The 19,067-nt window shown below is 49.2% G+C and overlaps 1 protein-coding gene across 1 annotated transcript; it reads right to left on the bottom strand.

Annotated features, from left to right (window-relative positions):
* Positions 1–1,255: 1,255 nt before the first annotated feature.
* On the bottom strand, positions 1,256–19,039 carry LIG3 (DNA ligase 3). Its single transcript, XM_016207021.2, has 20 exons — positions 18,930–19,039; positions 16,311–16,861; positions 14,317–14,460; positions 12,261–12,458; positions 11,449–11,600; positions 10,615–10,781; positions 10,426–10,503; positions 9,822–9,990; positions 9,219–9,374; positions 8,532–8,663; positions 8,054–8,133; positions 6,956–7,043; positions 6,496–6,573; positions 6,053–6,176; positions 5,315–5,457; positions 4,898–4,972; positions 4,320–4,466; positions 3,638–3,839; positions 3,160–3,278; positions 1,256–2,031 (listed from the first exon to the last, which is right to left on the bottom strand). The coding sequence occupies exons 2-20, from the start codon at positions 16,855–16,857 to the stop codon at positions 1,798–1,800; spliced, it is 3,033 nt and encodes a 1,010-aa protein (XP_016062507.2). The 5' UTR covers positions 16,858–16,861; positions 18,930–19,039; the 3' UTR covers positions 1,256–1,797.
* Between the last annotated feature and the right edge of the window lie 28 nt (positions 19,040–19,067).

Below are 19,067 nucleotides of genomic sequence, written 5' to 3'. Positions count from 1 at the left end.
GGCGGATTCTCCAGGGGAGTGCCTTGTTCTGCTGCCCTGACCAGTTGCTTGGCCCGAGGAGGCTGGAGAGGGGGTGGAAATCTATGTAGGTCAGTGCTCAGAGGAGCAGCTTTTGTCTCCACTGAGGACAGAATAAAAAGGGTGTCCTATTCCCAGTGCTGAAGCCAGACTGAATGGTTCCTATTCAAAACCACCCAATGTCCTGAGCTAGAGACAGGGCAGTACCTCCCCCTCCAAACACATTTTAACCAGCAGGTGGAAACCCAGGTCAATCAGGTTAAGATTGGCTTCTAAGCTGACTGACAAGCAGCCTCCCTGCAGTCTATTGCCTTTGTTGAGCACACCAGAGGGCTGGGGGGAGGTAGTGGTCCTCAACCTTACAGGCCCAGACACTCAAGTATGTTCCAGAGGTTGTCACATTCACCTAACTCACAGGGGAGGACACACAAACCTGCTAATCTGTTAATAAAAAAGAACTGACCCTCAGGAGTCAGCGGGCCTGAGAACAGGAGCCAGTGTGTAACCAGGAGCCTGCATTCAGACCAGAGTGTGAGCTGTCAGACGCAGGCCGGAGCTGTGGAAGTGGTTAGTTAGAGGCCAGGCCTCTCCTGGGTAGGGTCTGAACATGCATGCCACTATGCTAAGTGCTTTACAGAACTTAGCTTGAGCTCATTTACTCTATAGCAACTCTATGATTTAGGTGCAATTCCTATCCCCATGCCTTTTGGAGGAACGGAGGCCTAGATGTTGAGTAACTTGTGTAAGGTGATGTCTATTAAATTTCAGGACTTGGCTTTGAACCAGGTCTGTCTGTACTTGCACTATCCAATGTGGTAGTCACTAGCCACTAAAGTTGAGTTAGCATGAGAACTTCAGTTCATGTTGTTGGCCACATTTCAAATGCTCAAAAGCCGATGTGGCTGACTTGTATTGGCGAGTCAAGATCTGTAGCACATTTCCATTGCTGCAAAAACAGCGCTAAATGATACTGTTTTCCTTTTATTCAAATAAACCAGCCTCAGGTGGCACAGGAGTCTTTCTTTGTAAGCAGGCTGTGTGGACCTGTCCTCAGGTGGTTATCCTAAAGAGCAGTCTTATTTCCAGATTTTGGGGAGGCAGAGCCTCCTAAGCCTTGTATCCCCTAGAGGAGTAGCCCAGACAAATCTCCCTTTTTTCATAAAGGCTCCATTTTCCTACCTGATCCTGGTTCCCTCCCTTCAAAGCAAACCCACACCCTGTGACAGAACACAGACAATTAAGTCATAAAATTCATTGTTTCTTTCAAATGAGGCTTCATTCCTGGCAAAAAGGGCCAGGCTGAATACAAGTTTTGCCAAATATAAGCAGCATTTCTGAGGGAGAACAGTCTTGGAAATACAACTTTAAAATGAGCATGGAAGTGAAAGGGGAGGCAAGGAGGGATAGAAGACTGCCACTGGGGTTGGCTTTGTGGACAGACCATCAGTAGTCCAGCCTTTACTCCTTAATCACGAGGGAAATTACAGGGGGTAGGTGTGGGGGAAGAGATAATGGCAAGATGTTTTAAAAAGGAAGAAAAGCTCCTTTTTAAAGAACACAAGAAGATGACAAAACCAGCACCCAGATCTGGAAGACCTATATAGCCAGCAGGAGGATATGACTTCCCTGGTGGCACCCAGAGCACCAGACTCCTGGTTGGGGAAAGACCATGCATGGTGGTGGGTTTTGGAAGATGCACTGCTTGGAGAAGGTGGTCCATCCCCACCCTGTTCTGTCCCTCTGGGAAGGGTAGGCCATGAGGGAGAGAAGGCAGCAGTCCTAGCAGGGAGCCACCAGTCTTCGTTTCCGGATACATGCCCAAATCCACTCTGGGGAGACCTGCTGGGCCTCAGGGTTCTTGTCCCTGCTACCCAGCACATGTGTGGCTGAGGACATGTCAAATTCCTGTACCAGGTCCCCATCGAATGCCACAAAGTAGCGTCTGAGACGGCTGAAGTCTGGCGTGGAGGGCGGCAGGTAGAGCCGCACCCCAGTGAAGATGTCCAGCAGCACCTGCAAATGCACAGGGTCAGGGTGGGATTAGAAGTGGGTTTGATCTGTGCTGGGGGCAGGCGGGTCTCCACCCAGATGAGCATAGGCCAGAAAGTAGGGTTAGAACAAGAGCCAGAGACGTAGGGAGCCTGGCTAGTGGTCAGGACATGAGTGAACAAGTTCACTGGAGAAAAGGCACAGGCATGAACACCCCCATCCTCCAGCTACTGCCGATTACACAGGACTGACCCTCCCCTCCTTCCCTGCCTACAGGAAACGGGGGGAGAGGACGGCTCCCAGCACTAGGGCCCAGAGAAGGGAAACGTACTTGTCTCCAAGAACCCAGAGAAGGGAAAAGTACTTGTCTCCAAGAACCACCCAGTGGCTGGTGGGTGGTCATGTTGCCCAATCAAGCAGTCCACTGCACAAATAGCTAGATTGGGGGGCCAGGAGCCCAGCTCATTACTGTGGAGGGATTCAAGGGCTTCAGGTAGGGGAAAGATGGCAAAGGTTCTACAGGGCTGCAGGGAACTAGGTTCGGGGCCTGAGCTGCCAGACTTCTGTGCTTACTCTGGGCGTGGGGTTGCATGATTGCACTTTATAGTGACCAAAGGTTTAGTTCTCTATCTGCCCTTTGGGTCACCAGATCCCCCAGGATTGAGCCTAGTTACTGGCCTGAATAGGTGGTTGGTAGCTGTAGTCAAAGATTGAGGGAGCACAAGAGGGAAAAGGCTTCTCAGGTGAGAGGAGAGCCACTAAGCCAATGTCTGCCCTCTCCCCCTCCTTGCCGGCTGGCCCTGAGCACAAACTCACACTGCTGCACTCCCATACCCAGACTGGGCTTTCTCCCCTTTAATGTAAATTGTGACTTGGGATCAGCAGCGGTGGGTCCCTGCGGCCTCTCTTGGCTAGGCTGCGCTGTCTACCTCCTGCCTGCAGACACAGCTCTCCTTCCTCTCTGCTCACTGGCCAGCCGCCTCTGCAAGGCAATGAGAGGACACAGGGTAGAGCAGCTGCGGGAGGGGAGAGGTTTGGCTATTAGTCCTGAAAACACCTTTGGTCACCTCTCAACGTTCAAGTACAGAGTGTTGGGAACATGACGCCCTGGGCCAAACCAGCCCCCTGGTGCACTCCTAGTCTTCCCCTCACCTTGGCGCGGCACGGGGTCTCATCAGAAGCCTTCCGCTTCTCCCCCACTCTCACAGACGACTTTGTGACCAGCTTCTCTCCCACTCCCACGGGGGAAGGCTTTGCAGTCAGCTTGGGGCCTGCAAGAAAATGCTCAGGATGGGAACTAAGAAGAGGGTTGGGGAGCTGACGATGGGCCCTGAAGTCAGGGCAGCAAAGGGGGGGCCAGGCCTTGCTCTGCTCTGAGCATGGGTGAGAGGGAGGCTCAGAGGTTGCTAATCCCCAGATGAGATGGGCTCTCCAAGGGGCCTGTCATCAGGTTTACTGAGCAGGTGGAGGGTGCCCGGCGGAATGGACTCTGGCCCATGGCTGGACACAGCAGGAATGCAGTCAGTGTCAGCTGCATGGACACAGAAAATCACACGATCTGAGAGCTGGAGTGGGAGACCGGGTCCCTGTCCTTTGACGTCTGCCCTCACACTGCCCCCTCCCTTCTTACCCCCTTTGCTGTTGGGGTGACTCAGTTTCCCTCCTGCCTTCTTGGTACTGGTGGACTGCTTGGGGGAGGTTCTGGTCTTCTGAGACACAGCAGGCCCTGAGGTGCCCTCACTTTCTCCGTTGCTGCCCCCAGTAGTGGAGTTCCCCTTTTCTCCAGCTACCACAGTGAAGTCGGCTCTTTCCTTGGACAGCTGGTACAGTTCCTGTGGAGGGGGAGGGAGAATGGCAGGTGGTATCACACCCTTCCCAGCCTCTGGCCTCAGAGGTGGTCTATAGTCTGTTTTAGACACATGTGGCTGGGGAAGAAAAAGGGAGGAAAGACAAATAGGGAAAAGAAACTGGCTTTCTTGGTGCTTTTCTAAACTTTGGCTGTTTCTTTGAGTAACTGGTACAAATCACTGTTCTCTGTTCCCTAGTTCTTAACAGCATAGAGACTGGAGCTTAAGGCCACCCCCTCAGCAGGATGCTGAGAGAGCAGGTGCTCTCATGCTCCAGGACCCAGGGGCCTCTAGAGCGCTACTCCTGGCCCTGCAGCAGTTTGGTCTCCCTTTCAACCTATCCTTCTTGCCCTGTCTCAGTGGAATGGGGAAAAGAAGACGACAGAGGCCATAGGGAAAAAGCCAAATGCCCAAGGTTTCAAGGCTGGGACAGTGTGGGGTAGAGGACACACATGCAGCTGGCACCTTGAGTTGGGGGAGGTTAGTGGCAGATTTCCAGTCCTTATCATCCCGGATTCGGGTGCAGCGAGGGAAACGGATGGAGATCCCATCAGCTGTGTGAGCCTCCGATTTGGAGAATTCAGCCCCTGTGATCTCCCACACAGCAGCTTTCTGTCAGGAGGAAGTCAGGTCACTCACTGGTTAAGAAGCAAATGTCCCCCTACCAGCTAGAAGCAATACGGAACAGTTAAAGCCAAGCAAGCACTGGCCAACACAAGTCTCAGTGTTGCTGCTGATGCTGTGACCTTAGGGAAGTACCGTCTCTTCTCTGGGCCTCAGTTTCTCTTACTGCAAGAAGGGACTGGGCCAGGTCACTTATAGAGCAGACCCTCTGTGACTGGGGATGGTAGTCTCCTTCCCTCTCTATTGAGGATGATTCCTCATTGTTGACTGGTCATCCCTGTGCCTGTCACTTGGCTGAACAGTTCAGATCCCTGTCCCTGTGTGGACTGTCAATGAGGTTGAAATGGCATCTCTGTGGTGCTAGAGAATTTTCAAGCTTATTCTGTGGGCTGAAGGACTGCAGGCCAATGGGTTGATACCTTTGGGTCTGGGACGATGAAGTCAGGATAGTAGATCTTGTTGATTTTCAGCCAGTTGGGTATCTTGCTGGGATCCTGGAGGAAAAAAGATGCTGTCCTAGGATACTGCCAAGCCAAAACCAGATTTAAACCCTCTCTTGGTCATGGGACTATAAGAAGAGGTGACTCAGCACAGAAGACTGACCTTCACCCATGGGGTCCTCCCTGCCCAGAGAGGGTGTGGCCTTTAGGGCACGCAGCCCAGTTTCCACAAGGTAGGTACTCAGAGACTCTGAAGGCCTAATACTGCTCCCATGGCTAAGCAGCAGCTCTCCTTTGTATGGAGACAGATAGACGATCCCAGCGGTCCCCAAAGTGCAGCCTGTCTCAGTAATGATGCCAGTCCAGAGGCCCAGGCCAATCAGCTCTCTCTCTCACCTTGCTGATCTTCACCATGTCCAGCTCCTTCTGCAGGCGGGCGAGCGTAGCATCGTCATGGCCTCCTGAACACTTGGTGACTGTGCACCACTTCTGGCTGCTCGGGTCATAGCAGCCCATGAGGAAAATGGACATCATACCACCTGAGGGGGAGGAGCTAAGTTGTGGGTGGAGGGAGCCATCTCTGCCAGTGCCACTCACCCAGTGAGAGGCAGCCTGCTGAAGAGTAGAGGGCCTGGGCCTGGGCATCAAAGCGCCAGAGCTCACCTCGTGGATCTACCTCTTATTTGCTATGTAAGCTTCCTCTTCAGTAAATTAGGGATAATCACACAATTTGTTGGGCTCTGGTGAGGGGTAAAAGGAACTGGACAGTGCCTGGCACATAGTAGGTCCTAAAAGTACTAGTTCCTCAGAACCCAGCTTTCTCTCCAGTCAGGAAATTGAGATTTTCCCTAAGGAGAAAGCTGCCTGGCCCTGAGTGGTTGGTGGTGCATTTCTTTGTGCTGGGCTAGCACAGGGTATTCTTGTCTCACCTCTTCCTGCCCAAGTCTTGAGCTCTCAGACGTTGCTGACTGCCTGAGGTGACATGGGCTAGGTTGGGGGCCCCTGATCCCAGAACTTGGAAGTCATGACTGGCTTTGCTGACAAATCATGCCAGTAAAAGGGGCAGCCTCAGCCTGTACCCTGAGTGGTGCCTTTCAAAGAAGTATCATCCCAGGGCCCGGAGCCCACCCTGACCTTTGCTCCCTTGCCCATAGAAGGCCCCAAGGACCACCAGGTCAGCTGTGTCAGCCATGGCCCCCTCGTTCAAATAGTCTTTCTTCACTTTCAGCCAATGCCGCTTTCCAGGCTCATATGTACCCTGAAGGGAAGCGAGAGAGACCACAAACTAGAAAGAAAACTCCATGAGGGCGGGATTTACCTCCTCATGCAACATACGGGATCTTCCACACTGCGCACCCCACTCCAGGGAGGAGCCCTTAGGCTCCAGGCACCACCGGAGACCCAGCAACCCATTCTCCAGATCCAGAACTGACCTGCCCAAATCCTGGAAAGATGCCCCCTCAGCACCCACCCCCAAACACCTCAGACTGCCACTGCCATCTCCTGGCCAGGGGTGGAAAGGCTCAGGGGGGAGGTCTCAGTATACAGGAGAAAGCAAAGGCTGTTAACCATCTTACCTTTGCATCCTTCAGCACCAGCCCTTCCAACCCCTCTCGGATCACCCTGTTTATCATGTCGACCAAGTCTGAAGCTTTCTGAGGGATAAGAGGAGAGATGTTGAGAATAGAGAGGATATGAAAATCGAGAGGGTGCTAAGGGAGTGAGGTGAAGGTGGTTTCTTTTCATATACCAGTCAAGTGCCCACTGGAAACACCCTGACTTGACTACAAAGAACAAAAGGCTTGCAAAGCAGGGATCCTGCCAACCAAAGCGCTGCTGTGGCTTCCAGACACAGGGCGCCCACCTAAGAGGTTTCATACCCCGTACTCCTAGGTGGAGACTAGTAGACAATGTACACACATCAGCAGCGCCCATAAGAAAATAATTAACTCATTCTCTCAGCCGCACCTGACCCAAGGGTTTCTCTGCCCTGCTTTCAAGCACCAGGGTGCTGCTTAGGGTGGGGCCTTCACTCACCATAACTCGCTTCATTTCTGAGAACATGATCCGGTTGGGAATTTCAACCATATTATCATGAAGAAACTTCCGCCGCTCGCACAGAGGCCTAAGGGGGACATGAGAGCTGAGGTCGGGCCAAGATCCCCCTACCCCATTAGTTCTAAAGAGGGAAGGGACACAATGACATACTGCTTCTTGAGAGGGTCTGCCATGGCTTAAAGCCCTTGTGGCTAACAGTTCTGCCCATCAAGGGCTACATGGGCTCCCTCATGACCAAAGACGGATAATGTGAGTCGTGGCAGCCACTGCACCCTTGTAGTTCCTGTTCCTACTTTATTGAGTCATGGGAGAATTGGCTGCTAGCCCAAACAGACTGTGAATTCTGGTCCCACCTGAAAAATGACTCCAATATTTTTTATTCCCGGCACCTGCCTCATCCCAGGCCCAAGGCTGGCTGGTTCTTGGGTCAGCAGGCCTGTAGGCCTCAGGACCTGAAGCCTAAACCCCAACTCCTATCCCCAACACTTCTTTCTCCCTTCCCTTTTCCTTCCTTTCCACATTCAAGGATGTGGGCCAGTGTAGGAGAGGTGGTGGCAGGGATACACTCTAAGTGTGGAAGAGGCCAGTACTGTTTTCTTGGGCCTAAGAATTTGGAGGCAGCAGAGTTAAGACCGCTAGTTCTCTGTAAGATGGTCCCACCCACAGTGCCCCTACAATCATGAGCTTCCTGCTGTCAGCCTCTTCCGAAAGCAAAACCTCTGAAAACTATCTGCCTTATGTCCCCATGGATGCTGTTGGAGAAATAAACTGAAATCCTACTGTGCTCATAGTCTATTTCTTGTCAACAGTCCATTTGTTGTAGCAGAGAAAGTTTGTGGGGGAGGGGGTTGTGACTTAAGCTCTCAGAGATGAGATCTTGTCTCATCACCGCATCTTCTCTTCCTAACACTAATGGGGAACGGACTGTGTAGCAAGTGTGCTACCTCTCGGCTCCCTCCTGCTAGTGCCCCTGGCCCTGCCCAGCTCCTGGGCACAAAGAGGTATACGATCCAGCCCCTTCCCCACCCTCCTTCCAATCTGAACCCCCCACCCAGAAACCGAAAATAGATTCCTCACCTGTCCATCAAGCTGACATCATTGAAGTAGATACAATCAAAAACAAACAGGCAGACATTAGCATCCTGGAAGGCAGCTTTCTGTAAGGGGAAAGGAGCTAGTGGTACACGAGGGGAAAAATAAGAGTAAAATGGGTAATTTTACCCATGAAAAATGGGTAATACCAGTCTACTTCTGGAGACCCTCTGAAGCATCAGATACAAAAGTCCTATTTGTGCTTTGAGGCCTCTGGTCCATAATGGCACTTAGCAGATGGTCATGAATGGAAACCAACTCAATTATAGTTAGTTCCCAATACTAGTTCCTTTTAATGTAAAAAAACAAAACACACCTAAACTCTGGGTTAATTCAGAAACAGTTGAGAAATGAAGACTAAGCCCAATCCTAAGTATGTGATCAATTCCTCCCCTTTCGGACCAACAACACACATACAGCACACATGTGCACTCATTCTTGCACATGTGCCCTGAACCAGTACCTTGTGCACGCCCAGAGTCCCAAAGGGCAGTGGTTTGCCTGTCTTATTGTCAATCAGGAGCACCTCAGAGTCCAAGATCATGCTGTGGCCCCCAGGGAAAGCCTGGGGGATGTAGTCCTTAAAGTGGGCCACCTGGAGGCAGAAGGGTCATTTAAGTGAGGGAGAAGCAGCAGGGAACTGAAGTCAAGCACAGAAAGCAAAACCCAGGCCCCAGAAGGAACACAGAATGCCAACCTGTGGAAGCCCAGCTAATGTGTAAAATAGACCTTGTCAGCCACCTGGACAAGAGGAATAGTGTATGTTTCAGAACCCTGTCCACACCCGGGAAGAGGGTGGCCCATGCTGAGTCCCTTTCTATGAGCTACAGAGGGGACTTTGGAGTAAAAGGAAGAAACAGAGAATATGTGGGGGCAGGCCAACGTGGAGGGGAGAAAGGAAAGGCGGGCAGGCAGAGATGTGTGGGGAAAAACAGACTGGATGAGGAAAAAATGGAAAGGAAAAAATGAACCCCCCTTAGGAGCAGCAAGGAAACATGAGAAGAGTCTTCTCTGAGTGGGAGCTCTGAACCCATAGCCACCTTCAAAATGAGTAAGAAAGGATGCCTACTGTATACCAGAGCTGGAATGGCCCTGAGAGTCTTAGAGGCAGAAGGGACAGACAGTCCTGGCAGGAAGGAAGGGACCTTACCTTGTGAGGTAGAACAGGCTTGAGACTGCGGCTGAAGTAGCTGAAGTGATTTCCGTCCTTATGCACCTGGACTCGCTCCCCATCATACTTGATCTCAGAAAACATGCCGTTAGGACACTTCTTCATCGCATACTCAATGGACTTGCAGGCCTCGGCCTTGGGGGGAGGGAGGGAAAGAAAAGCCTGGAGGTTTACAGGTGCTCTGCCACCAACTCTCAGATCTATTCTGGGGAAGGTCACAGAACCCCAGAAGTTACTTACAAATCCACCTGTCTTCAGGAAAGATGATAGAAAAAACATTCTATGTAGATGCTTCAGAGGGTTTCATACATCATTCACACAAGAAAACTAACTCGCCTAAGGTTCTACCGCTACTTGGTGGCAAAGCTGGGCCTAGAGTTTAGGTATTTCCACTAGATCATGCTGTCTTCTCCTTTGCCTTTACTTCCCCACTGAGAAACACCCCTCTACACCTCCACTGTTCCTTCTCCAAACTTCTGCAATCAACTTGCAAGGGCTATCAGCATTCATACTCTCCCAGATCTCACATGGAAGGAGAGGATACTTGGAGAGGAGAAGTCAGGGCCAGAGCAGCATCCTTACCAGCATGGGCTGAACCGGGGTCATCAGTGAGGCCTCAACACTTAGAGCTCGTCTCCGGCCTGGCTCCTTCCCCACCTCCTGCTCATTGCGGAGGACCCGCTCCACCACATCCTGCAGGTTGCGTGAGGCTTTGAAGGCTTCATAGGCATTGGGGTCAAGGGCGTCCAACCTGCCAATGTGGACAGGAGCACAAAAACCAAAACCACTGCCTTTGACCATATTGCTTTGAATAGCAGTCTGTCATCATAGAGAGGAGAGGGGAAGGGGTTATGTTCTATTGTCTAAAGACTGTCACAGGTGAAAAGCTCTTGGAGAATGCAGCTCTACTGAGATACTGTGCCTAAGTGGAAGCTACCCTAGCAAAGTGGGGGCTCGAGTGGCCGACTCATTATGCTTACTGAACACATTCCATCTTCTGAGAAGGGTACTTTTATCTCCATTTACATATAAGAAAATGGAGGCTGAGTTAGGTCAAGTGATGGGTCCCCCAGGAAGGAAGAAGGTAGAATCAGGATTCAAATCCAGATTGGGACTCCAAAGTCCTTACGCCAGCTGTCAACAAAGGAAGCTGGCGGCTTAGGCTGTCCGAGGAGCTGCTACTTACACGTGTTTTGCACCTGAGTTCATCTTCAGATCATGTTTGATCAACCTGATGATGCACTTAAGGTCATTGGCTGTACACCTAGGGGATGAGGCACACTCAACTTGGTCTTTGAAGAGCTCTGAATCCCCAAACTTTCCTTCCCTAGTGATTCCATCTCCCCAAGCCCATTCCCACCGGGCAGCTCCCAACCTGGAGGCGATGTCCTGCAGTGCCTGTTGCTGCTCATCCTCCTTGGTGAGCTTGGAGAGCCGCAGGAGGAATTCGTCCACCTCCTGGATGGTGAGAAGGCTCTTGGCAGCTGGGGGGAAACACTTGCTCTGCTCAAAGAAGACTCTGATTGTCTCTGACACGTCACCCTGTCTCCAAAAACCAAAATGCCACTGCTGTAACCCCAAAGTGTCCAAGTGTATCCCCCAGGACTTGAATCAGATTTCAATCATTGCTCCTATCCCCAGCTCACACACATTGACCTCACTTCTTAGATCTATTCCACCCAGTTTCTGGAAAGAGTACTTCCATTCACCAAAGGATCTGGCCACCTGCCTTAGCTGAAAAGTGACACAAGGACTAATTCAGGGCTAAGCCAATTTGATTCCCGTTAGAATTTGAACTAATAGACAAATACGGTCATCAGATAACGGGGGTGCTCAGATAGAAACTTCCCATGGTGCCAGGGCTAGAGTCATGAACAAACCAAAGCTTAATGGTAAGCCCAAGTTGGGGGGGGGCGGGGGCAAGAAAAAATAAGGTCGAGAAAGAGCCCCAGGAGAGACAGCAGGAAGTCTCAAATCCTAACCCTCGAAAGCTGGCTTTTGTGGCTCAGCAGTAATATGATTTCAATCCTCAGAACCTTATGAAACTAACAGCTGTAGCCTCACCTTCAACTCCTCTCATAACGGAAGCTTGCTCAATGGGTTTCAGTTCCCTAAAACAGCTTGTACCCCAACCAGGAAAAAGAGATTGCAGGTGCTTGGCTTGGCAGAACCCCACCTGGAATGCTACCTACCCTCCCCTTCCTCTGACCTGCTCTAGGTCTCGTGCCATATCTTCTGGGCTGCAGTTGAAAATGCGGCTGAAAAGCTTCACAATCTGCTTATCATTCAAGTTGTAAACGCTCTTAATAACACCCGGCAGCAACAGCTTCACTGTTAGGTACACGTCACCATGGAAACCATCTGGAGACAGAGGAGCCCTTCTTGAGAAATGGAGCTTAAACAAATAAATACATAAACTCAAGGAACTGAAATCGATGTCTACATTGCTGCTCGTGCTGCTACAGTACCCCGTGCATTTTACGACAGTAGCAGGTAGAGATCACAGTGTTGGGGGTTGGTGGTTTATGTGTCTGCCCCTCCCAACTTAGCTCCTGGATGAAATCCCGCAGGGCAGAGCCATGACTTTTAGTCCCCAGTGATGAGCACATTCTAGATGCTCAATCAATGACTCGTTAGATAAATGAAAGAAGTAGAGTTGGAAGATTCTATTCCAAGCTGTACAGTGATTCACAAAAACCTAATCAAACATACAGGACAGTGAATCTTCCTCTTGGTCAAATGGGATAGATTCTTCTGGCCTCCTGGGGGTGGAATGAAGGCAGGGGAAGAAAGATGCCAATGTGCTCAGAGCAGAACTGGCTACATATTTTGTGGGGCCCAGTAGAAAATGAACATGCAGGACTCTTTGTTCAAAATTATTAAAAATTTCAAGCCAGCAGTAGCAGAGCATTAAACCAAGCATGGGGCCCCGCACAAGTGTACAGTTCAGATCCCCATGAATCTGGCCATGGCTCTGAACTCTTTAGAGGAAAAGCCCACCCAGGATGCTACAGGCCCCACCTCCTGCCGAGCCTTTCCGAAGGAAGTCCTGGATGATCTGGGTCTTTGTGTTGTAGCTAGGATTTTCAGCCACCATGGCGCACAACTTCCGAAACTCACGTAACAGGCAATCTTTGTGCTTGGGGTCACATTTGCTTGAGGACAGACTTGTCTTATGGGTGGGGCTTAAGCTGGTTTCCCCAGAGTTGTTGGGCTTGGCTGTTGGAGAGGAAACAGCAGAGATGATTCATTTTCCCTTGCTGAGAAGGAAGAAAGGGAAAGTAACAGGCACTCTGCTGGTGCTCTATATGTAGCTTCACTTAATCCCCCAAAATAGCCCTTTGGGGTAGATATATTACTCACATCTTACAGGTAATGAAATGAAGGTAATTTCCCCAAATCTCACAGCTATTAATGGTAAGGAAATAGTGGCTTCACACCCAAGCAGAGGACTGGGTGAGGAGCATCTCTTTATATGAGCCCTTCACAGAAGAGCAGAGGCCACCTTCATGCCAAGAGTGGTCAGGAGGATCTCAGAACAATTGTAAAGCTGACCCCAGAGAAGTTGGGATGAGGAACGGGGCAGAAATCAAAGAACATGTTAGTCAATGTGAAATCACTGCTATTGCAGATTGCAGGTAAGCCATAAAGGTTATCTAGTTCAATCTCTTCTTACTGATGAGGAGACCCAGGCCTGAGAAGAGAGACATTCCCAGCCCTTCCCCACTCCTACCTACCCCATCACCACTTTTTCTTTCTTAAAGGCTATCAATAAGCAGGGCTTTTCTCCAGACACCCCAAAATAACTGTTCAACTCTGCAGTGATCCCCTCTTATGTGCTTGTGACAATTTAGAAAGCAAATTTCACTCTGCAAGCTTGCAGCAGAGCCATAAGCAAACAGGCTGCTGCTGTAAACTGCTTCTTGTCTGGGCTTCAGGAATTATAAATGCACCCTCATCTCAGTCTGGAGTCTAGAGAGGATCTGAGTGGAAAAATCTCCGAAGCACCGATGTTCAGCAGGTTGCAAGAAGAACACCATGTTTCCCTTAACTTCTCCCAAATTCCCTCCCTAAGACCAGGGCGCTTCCAGAAACATGTTGCCCTTATGGTCACCTAGACTCTTCTGCACTTCTATCTCTGGCCTACCATTAAACAAAAAACAGATGTCAGAATTTTAAATTAACAAAAATCCCATAGTCAGGCACCATTTTTACGACCTTATCTCCTGTAGTCTCACGAGAACACTGTGGGATATAGGAAGCAGATATTGCCATTCCCACTTCACAGATTAGGCCACAGAGGCTCAGAGGTGAAGTGACTTGATCCCCGGAGCAAGCTGTCGGGTCACAGTGCTGGAACCAGGACCCAGGTCTCCTGACGTCAAGTCTAGGCTTTTTTCACTCGCATAAAGCTACCACCCTAAACAACTTTTAAGTCCACATGTTTTGGCTTCATTTTCTTTTCCTTAGTCACAGAATGTTTCCAAATAAAGACACAAGAGGATGTAAGGTAAAAGGACATAGGTGTTGGAGTTAAACAGACTTCAGTGTAAATACTAATTCCGTAATGAACCTGAGCATCAACTTTCTCATTCATATAGACCTAATAAAAGTACTTCCTAAGATTAACTGAAGAACAAACAAAACTGCATATGTAAAAGCCACTACCTTGCCCAATGCTACCTGTTACACAAGGCACGTATGACATCTGCCTTCTTCCATACTTTCATCTCCAGTTTGGGCAAGTTTAGGGATGCAATTTCTCAAAATTCTTTCATTATAAAAAATCAAGGAAGTAAAGGGCAGGCTATAATGATCTGTCTGACCCAGGTAGCTACTTCAAAGGGAAATGTCTTGACAAAGCAAACAACTTTTTGCTACAATAGAGATTAAAGTATACAAAGAAATGCTATACAGGAGGAGCGTTGAGAATTAGCCATTATCTGTCTCTGCTCAGATGGAAGCAAATTATTAATGAGACTAGACAGTACAGTTTTCACTTTTAGCTACAATCTCAAATAGGATACCAAATTAAAAGGAGGACCATAACAGCTAAAGCAGCCCTAACCTATCTTACCTGAAAATCCAGAAAATTTCCGGGGATTGGTACTGGTAACAAACGAAGCACCTTTCATTGGAGATGTCACCTGGCCTGTGGCTGTCAGCTTAGCCTGGACAACAGCTTTCTTCTTTGGTGTGCCTGTTGCTTTAGAAGACAGATCTGCAGGACCCCAAAAGAAAGGAAAATATGCTTCAGTGAAAAATCCCTGAGAAAGCTCCCAAAGGATCTATCAACTGCTCTTACAGCCTTGTTTGGTAAGTTAGTACCATGGTGAGTTACCCCAAGGCTGGCTGCTGGCTAGGTGGAGGTACATGGCAGGCAATATGGTATTGGGAGAGGGTGCTCTGGGGACAAATGACCCAGTTACCCTTTACTTTATTAGTAACTTGAATTTTCATCAACACTCTCTCCCTCTTATTCCACATATAATAATCTCCAGATTATTTGGGGGAATCATAAATCGTATCTCAATAGATGAAACTTGGGAACCTCAGCTCCAGGATATTGGCCCCAATTTATATTTAAACAAGAAAGTAAAATGAAAAGGGATTAACAGAGCACACCGGTTTGGCACAGACGGGGGAACTTCTAGCTGCTGTTACCTGAGCTGTGTGACAGTGCATTTCCCTTCCTCTGAATGAGATGGGTCAAGAAGTAACAAAGGCTGAGGCCCACGGCTCAGGCAGGCAGGGCAGGGTGGAGGACTCGAGAAAGGGATATACAAGAAGTACTTTTCCCTCCTGGATGTCTTTTTTTCTTTCAAAGGAAAAAAAAAAGGACAGATGTCCATTTTTAGAGCCACTGTTATAGGGCTTAAAAGCAAAGACACTTCATGGCAACAAGGACATGTAGCATTCAGATTTTGGTATTTAATGTCATTCCTCACTAATGGGAAGCAGGACTTTTCAGAGAAATGGCTGATTCCAGGACAGGGGGCAGATACATAGAAGGTAACCCTAAGAGCATACTGTTATGCCAAAGAGTAAGGGAGTACTTGAAAACATTTTAAAAAACAAGATGAGGGCATTCAGGACATAGAAACCAGCTCAAAGCGTCTCCCAACTGGTCAAGTATGGGACATTAAAGTACCAAGTTAATAAAATACAGTAAAATTATAAGCCGCCAGGAAAAATGAGTAATCTATGAGCCCAATCAGATAATAAATTGATGGATAAAACTGATCTATCAATAACGATTCTGTTCTTCAAAAATGGCAATGTAATAAAAGAAAGACTATGGAAATGTTGCAGATTAACAGGAGACCAAAAAGATATGACTACTAAGTGCAATACCTGATTTTAAGATAGGGATTCTACCCTGGAGGGGGGAAAATGCTATAAAAGATATTATTTTATCTGCTGAAAAACGGGAATACAGATGGTAGATTACAGTATTATATGGAGAATAAATTTACTAAAGTTGTTAGCTGTAGTATGGTCATGTAAGATATTCCTATTCTTAAAATATATACATTGAAGCATATAAAGGCAAAGGGCCATGACGTAGCAACTTACTCTCAAATGGCTCAGGAAAAAACTGCCTGTGTGAGGAGAGTACCAGAGAGCGAGTGCGTAACACAAACAATGAAGCACAGACAGCTAAATGTTAAAAAAGGTCAATGTGGGTAAAGGGAATATAAGCGTTCTTTGTACTACTTTTATTCTTATAACTCTTCTGTGAATTTTAAATGACTTCCGCCTGGCCAGGCGTGCCTCAGCAGTGAGTGTCGACCTAGGATTCAGGTGATCGGGGTTCGATTCCCGGTCAGGGCACATGCCCAGGTTGTGGGCTTGATCAATGACTCATCATTGATGTTTCTCTCTCTCTCTCTCTCTCCCTCTCCTTTCCTCTGTCTGAAATCAATAAAGATATATTTAAAAAAATAAAAATAAAAAAAATAAATGACTTCCAAATAAAAAGTTAAGGGCAGACAGACAGACAGACACTGGGCTCTACACTCCTTATCAGCACGGGTGAGATGAGAAAGCAGTATTTATGCTTTAACCCACCTGCAATGTGCTGGCTTATCTGCTCCTTCTCGTTATCTTCCAGCTCTTCCCAGCCTTCCAGCTCCGTGAGGTCCTCGATTTTCTTTGTGGTGGCCCGGGCCCGCTCCAGTTTCTCAAACATGCATTTTACGTGGTACCATTCTTTCATATCACCCCCGGACTCTGAGAAGGGATTGGGCACCACTTTGCCGATTCGGCATACGCCCTTCACAATCTTTTCCTTGCATTTTTTGCAGCCAGCTGTGCCACGCTTGGCATAGTCCACACAGAACCGTTGTTCGGCCATTTCACAGGGCCCACTGCAGAGTCCCACATGCGATCCTGGCAAGAAGACAAGGCAGGTGGCACGTGGTCTTAGATTGCCTTTTTGGAAGGACAGAATGGGCTTTCTTTTCTGGAGGAGGCAGCGCCCATGAAGCTGATCTGTTTCTGACCACTGGCTGAACTGTTTTATGTCTGGCCAGAGATGCTCTCGGGACAGGCACAGTTCTTTTCGGCTGAGTGCACGGAGGGTTGGTGGGAAGAGGATCTTGAAAGCCAAAGTCATACAGCTGTAAAAAAGGGTGAGAGGCAGAAAAGGTGAGAGATAAATGAGGAGCTAGGCTTTCAATTTCCTCAAAGGCCAAGGTCCTATACAGTTTATGTTGACTAATCAAACACTTTCCAACGTATAAAAGATTTAATGCCTACAGGATGAAGAGTTCCAATACAGGAAAATTCAGTTTGCAAAAGGGTATTCAATGGTCTAATGTACACATATATAATTAGTAAATCACTATCAAGAGAATCCAAATAATGTAAGAATGTTTTTCAGGCCATCAGCAATACCTGATGCTCAAAATGAATGATGACCCATAAGTATTACAAGACCTGAAGTTTTATTATTATTTTTTATTATTTTTTTTAAGACCTGAAGTTTCTTTTTAATCACCAAGAAAAATTACATTATGTCCATGAAGTTTTTAATGTGAAGTGTATATATATGCCATCCTTGGAAACTAAGCAACTCTATAGATCTGTGATTTAATCAGAAGCCCTATTTCGAGAAGCAATTAAACGGAGCCTAGAACCAGACTGCTTGGGTTCACACCTAGCTCATTGCTGTGTGACCTTGATAGGTTACTTAACCTCTCCATTCTTCAATTTCCTCAACTGTAAAGTGTGGATAATAATTGTACCGAACTCAAGGGGTTGTTATTCTAAGAGTAAAGCCTTTAGAACAGAGCTGGGCACACAGCAGAGGCCTCAATAAATGTTAGCTCCTACACTCAGTGAAGCTGTTATCTATCCTTTAAGCAGAGGCTCCCTATATGTAATTAGCCTGTTTATATTTCAGCAACTTATATCAGGGAATACCGAAGTCCCTGGACGACAAGAATCAAAGGAACTGATAAATCAATGCCAATGGAAATGGGTAATACGTGCACGGTGTCCCCCCACTTTCTTAGATTCCTATTTTCTGAAGGATCTTCATAGTTCTGATTTTAAAAATACTGGAAATTATTCCAGCCTGTGCACCGCTTTGTGTGAAATTGCTACTGGGTTACATATAATGAAAAGCAGACTCCACTTAACGTAGTGCAACATGATGCAGGGGAAAGCAGGGGTAAGGGAATCCGGGATGGGAGTGCAAGTGTGGCCTTACAGTTTAGGGGCTATGTTATCTCTGAGAAATGCCTGAGTCTCAGTTTTCTTATTTCTAAAACACATAAAATAATACCTACCTTGAGGAATGGTTGGGGAAATTAAAATGAGTCCATGGATGAGCTGGTGTGTTTGTATGTGGGGGACACTGAACTCCGTGAAAATGTATTTATAAATGTGCCCTTCTTTTTGGAGCGGTCTATGATCATGAAATTCACAAAAAGCTCTAAACCCCCATAAGTTTAAGAACCACATGGGTGAAGTATACGAAAGTATGGCAGGCCCACGAGAGTTGCTCAGAACACTGTCCTCAGATGCACGATTTCTGAAGGAGCCCGCACACCCCTCGTGAAGGGAGCCCGCTCCAGGGCACCTCGCCCTGCCCCTGCGGCGCGCGAGGCCCGGGGGGCGCGGGCCACGAGAAGCGCAAGGCTGCTCGGAGGAAACCGTGGGCCCCAGTCAACGGCCGCCGAGGAGGAAGCCGCTGAGGCCCGATCGCAGCAGGGCCGCCGCGGCTCAGTGAGCTGCACCGGGCGAGGCAGTGAAAGCCTGCGGCCGCCTTTCCTGGACGACCTTCCTGCGCCGCTTTCGCGGCAGCGGGCAGGGGCTACCGGCCGGGTGCCCACCCCGGGGACGCCCGGGGAGGCGGGGAAGCGAGCCCCTCGGCCCGAGGACACAGCCCAGGGCTGGGCAAAGGGACGCGACAGGAAGAGAAAGGCTCCAGTGTGCAGACCCGGCGGGGCCAGAGCGGCCCCCCGGAGGCACCCTCCTTGGCGTGAGCCCGTGGGGGTCCAGGGGAGCCGCGAGCCAACCCCCATGGGCTCCCGGGGGGCCGCCACGTCACGGAGGGTGTGCCCCGGGGCTCCGCGGGCGGGCGGGGGAGGAGCCGAAAGGACTGGCTCCCCGGCCGCGCCGAGCCCGGGGTCCCGGGCTGCCTCCCGCCCCACTGCCCGGACCCGCCGCACCGCTTCTCACCTGCCTTCCCGGCTTTGGCGCACATCGAAGGCCTCGGACCCGGCGCCCACAGGCCTCGCTCACCCACCACGGTGGTAGAGCCTGTCTCTTTAAATCCGGGTCCTTGAGCCGGCCGCAGCGCGCAGGCGCAGAGGTCCT

The sequence above is a fragment of the Miniopterus natalensis genome, chromosome 17 (assembly GCF_054644295.1).
Source record: "Miniopterus natalensis isolate mMinNat1 chromosome 17, mMinNat1.hap1, whole genome shotgun sequence".
Taxonomy (NCBI): domain Eukaryota; kingdom Metazoa; phylum Chordata; class Mammalia; order Chiroptera; family Miniopteridae; genus Miniopterus; species Miniopterus natalensis.
The sequence above is the reverse complement of the archived record's forward strand: the minus strand, read 5'-3'. Positions and strand labels throughout refer to the sequence as shown.

Coding starts and splice junctions, on each gene's coding strand:
- LIG3 (XM_016207021.2), bottom strand. CDS start 16,857: ATGACTTTGGCTTTCAAGATCCTCTTCCCACCAACCCTCCGTGCACTC. Junction 6,177..6,495: donor TGGTGCTGAAGGATGCAAAG/GTAAGATGGTTA, acceptor GCTTCCCTTCAG/GGTACATATGAGCCTGGAAA. Junction 4,467..4,897: donor TCATCGTCCCAGACCCAAAG/GTATCAACCCAT, acceptor TCCTCCTGACAG/AAAGCTGCTGTGTGGGAGAT.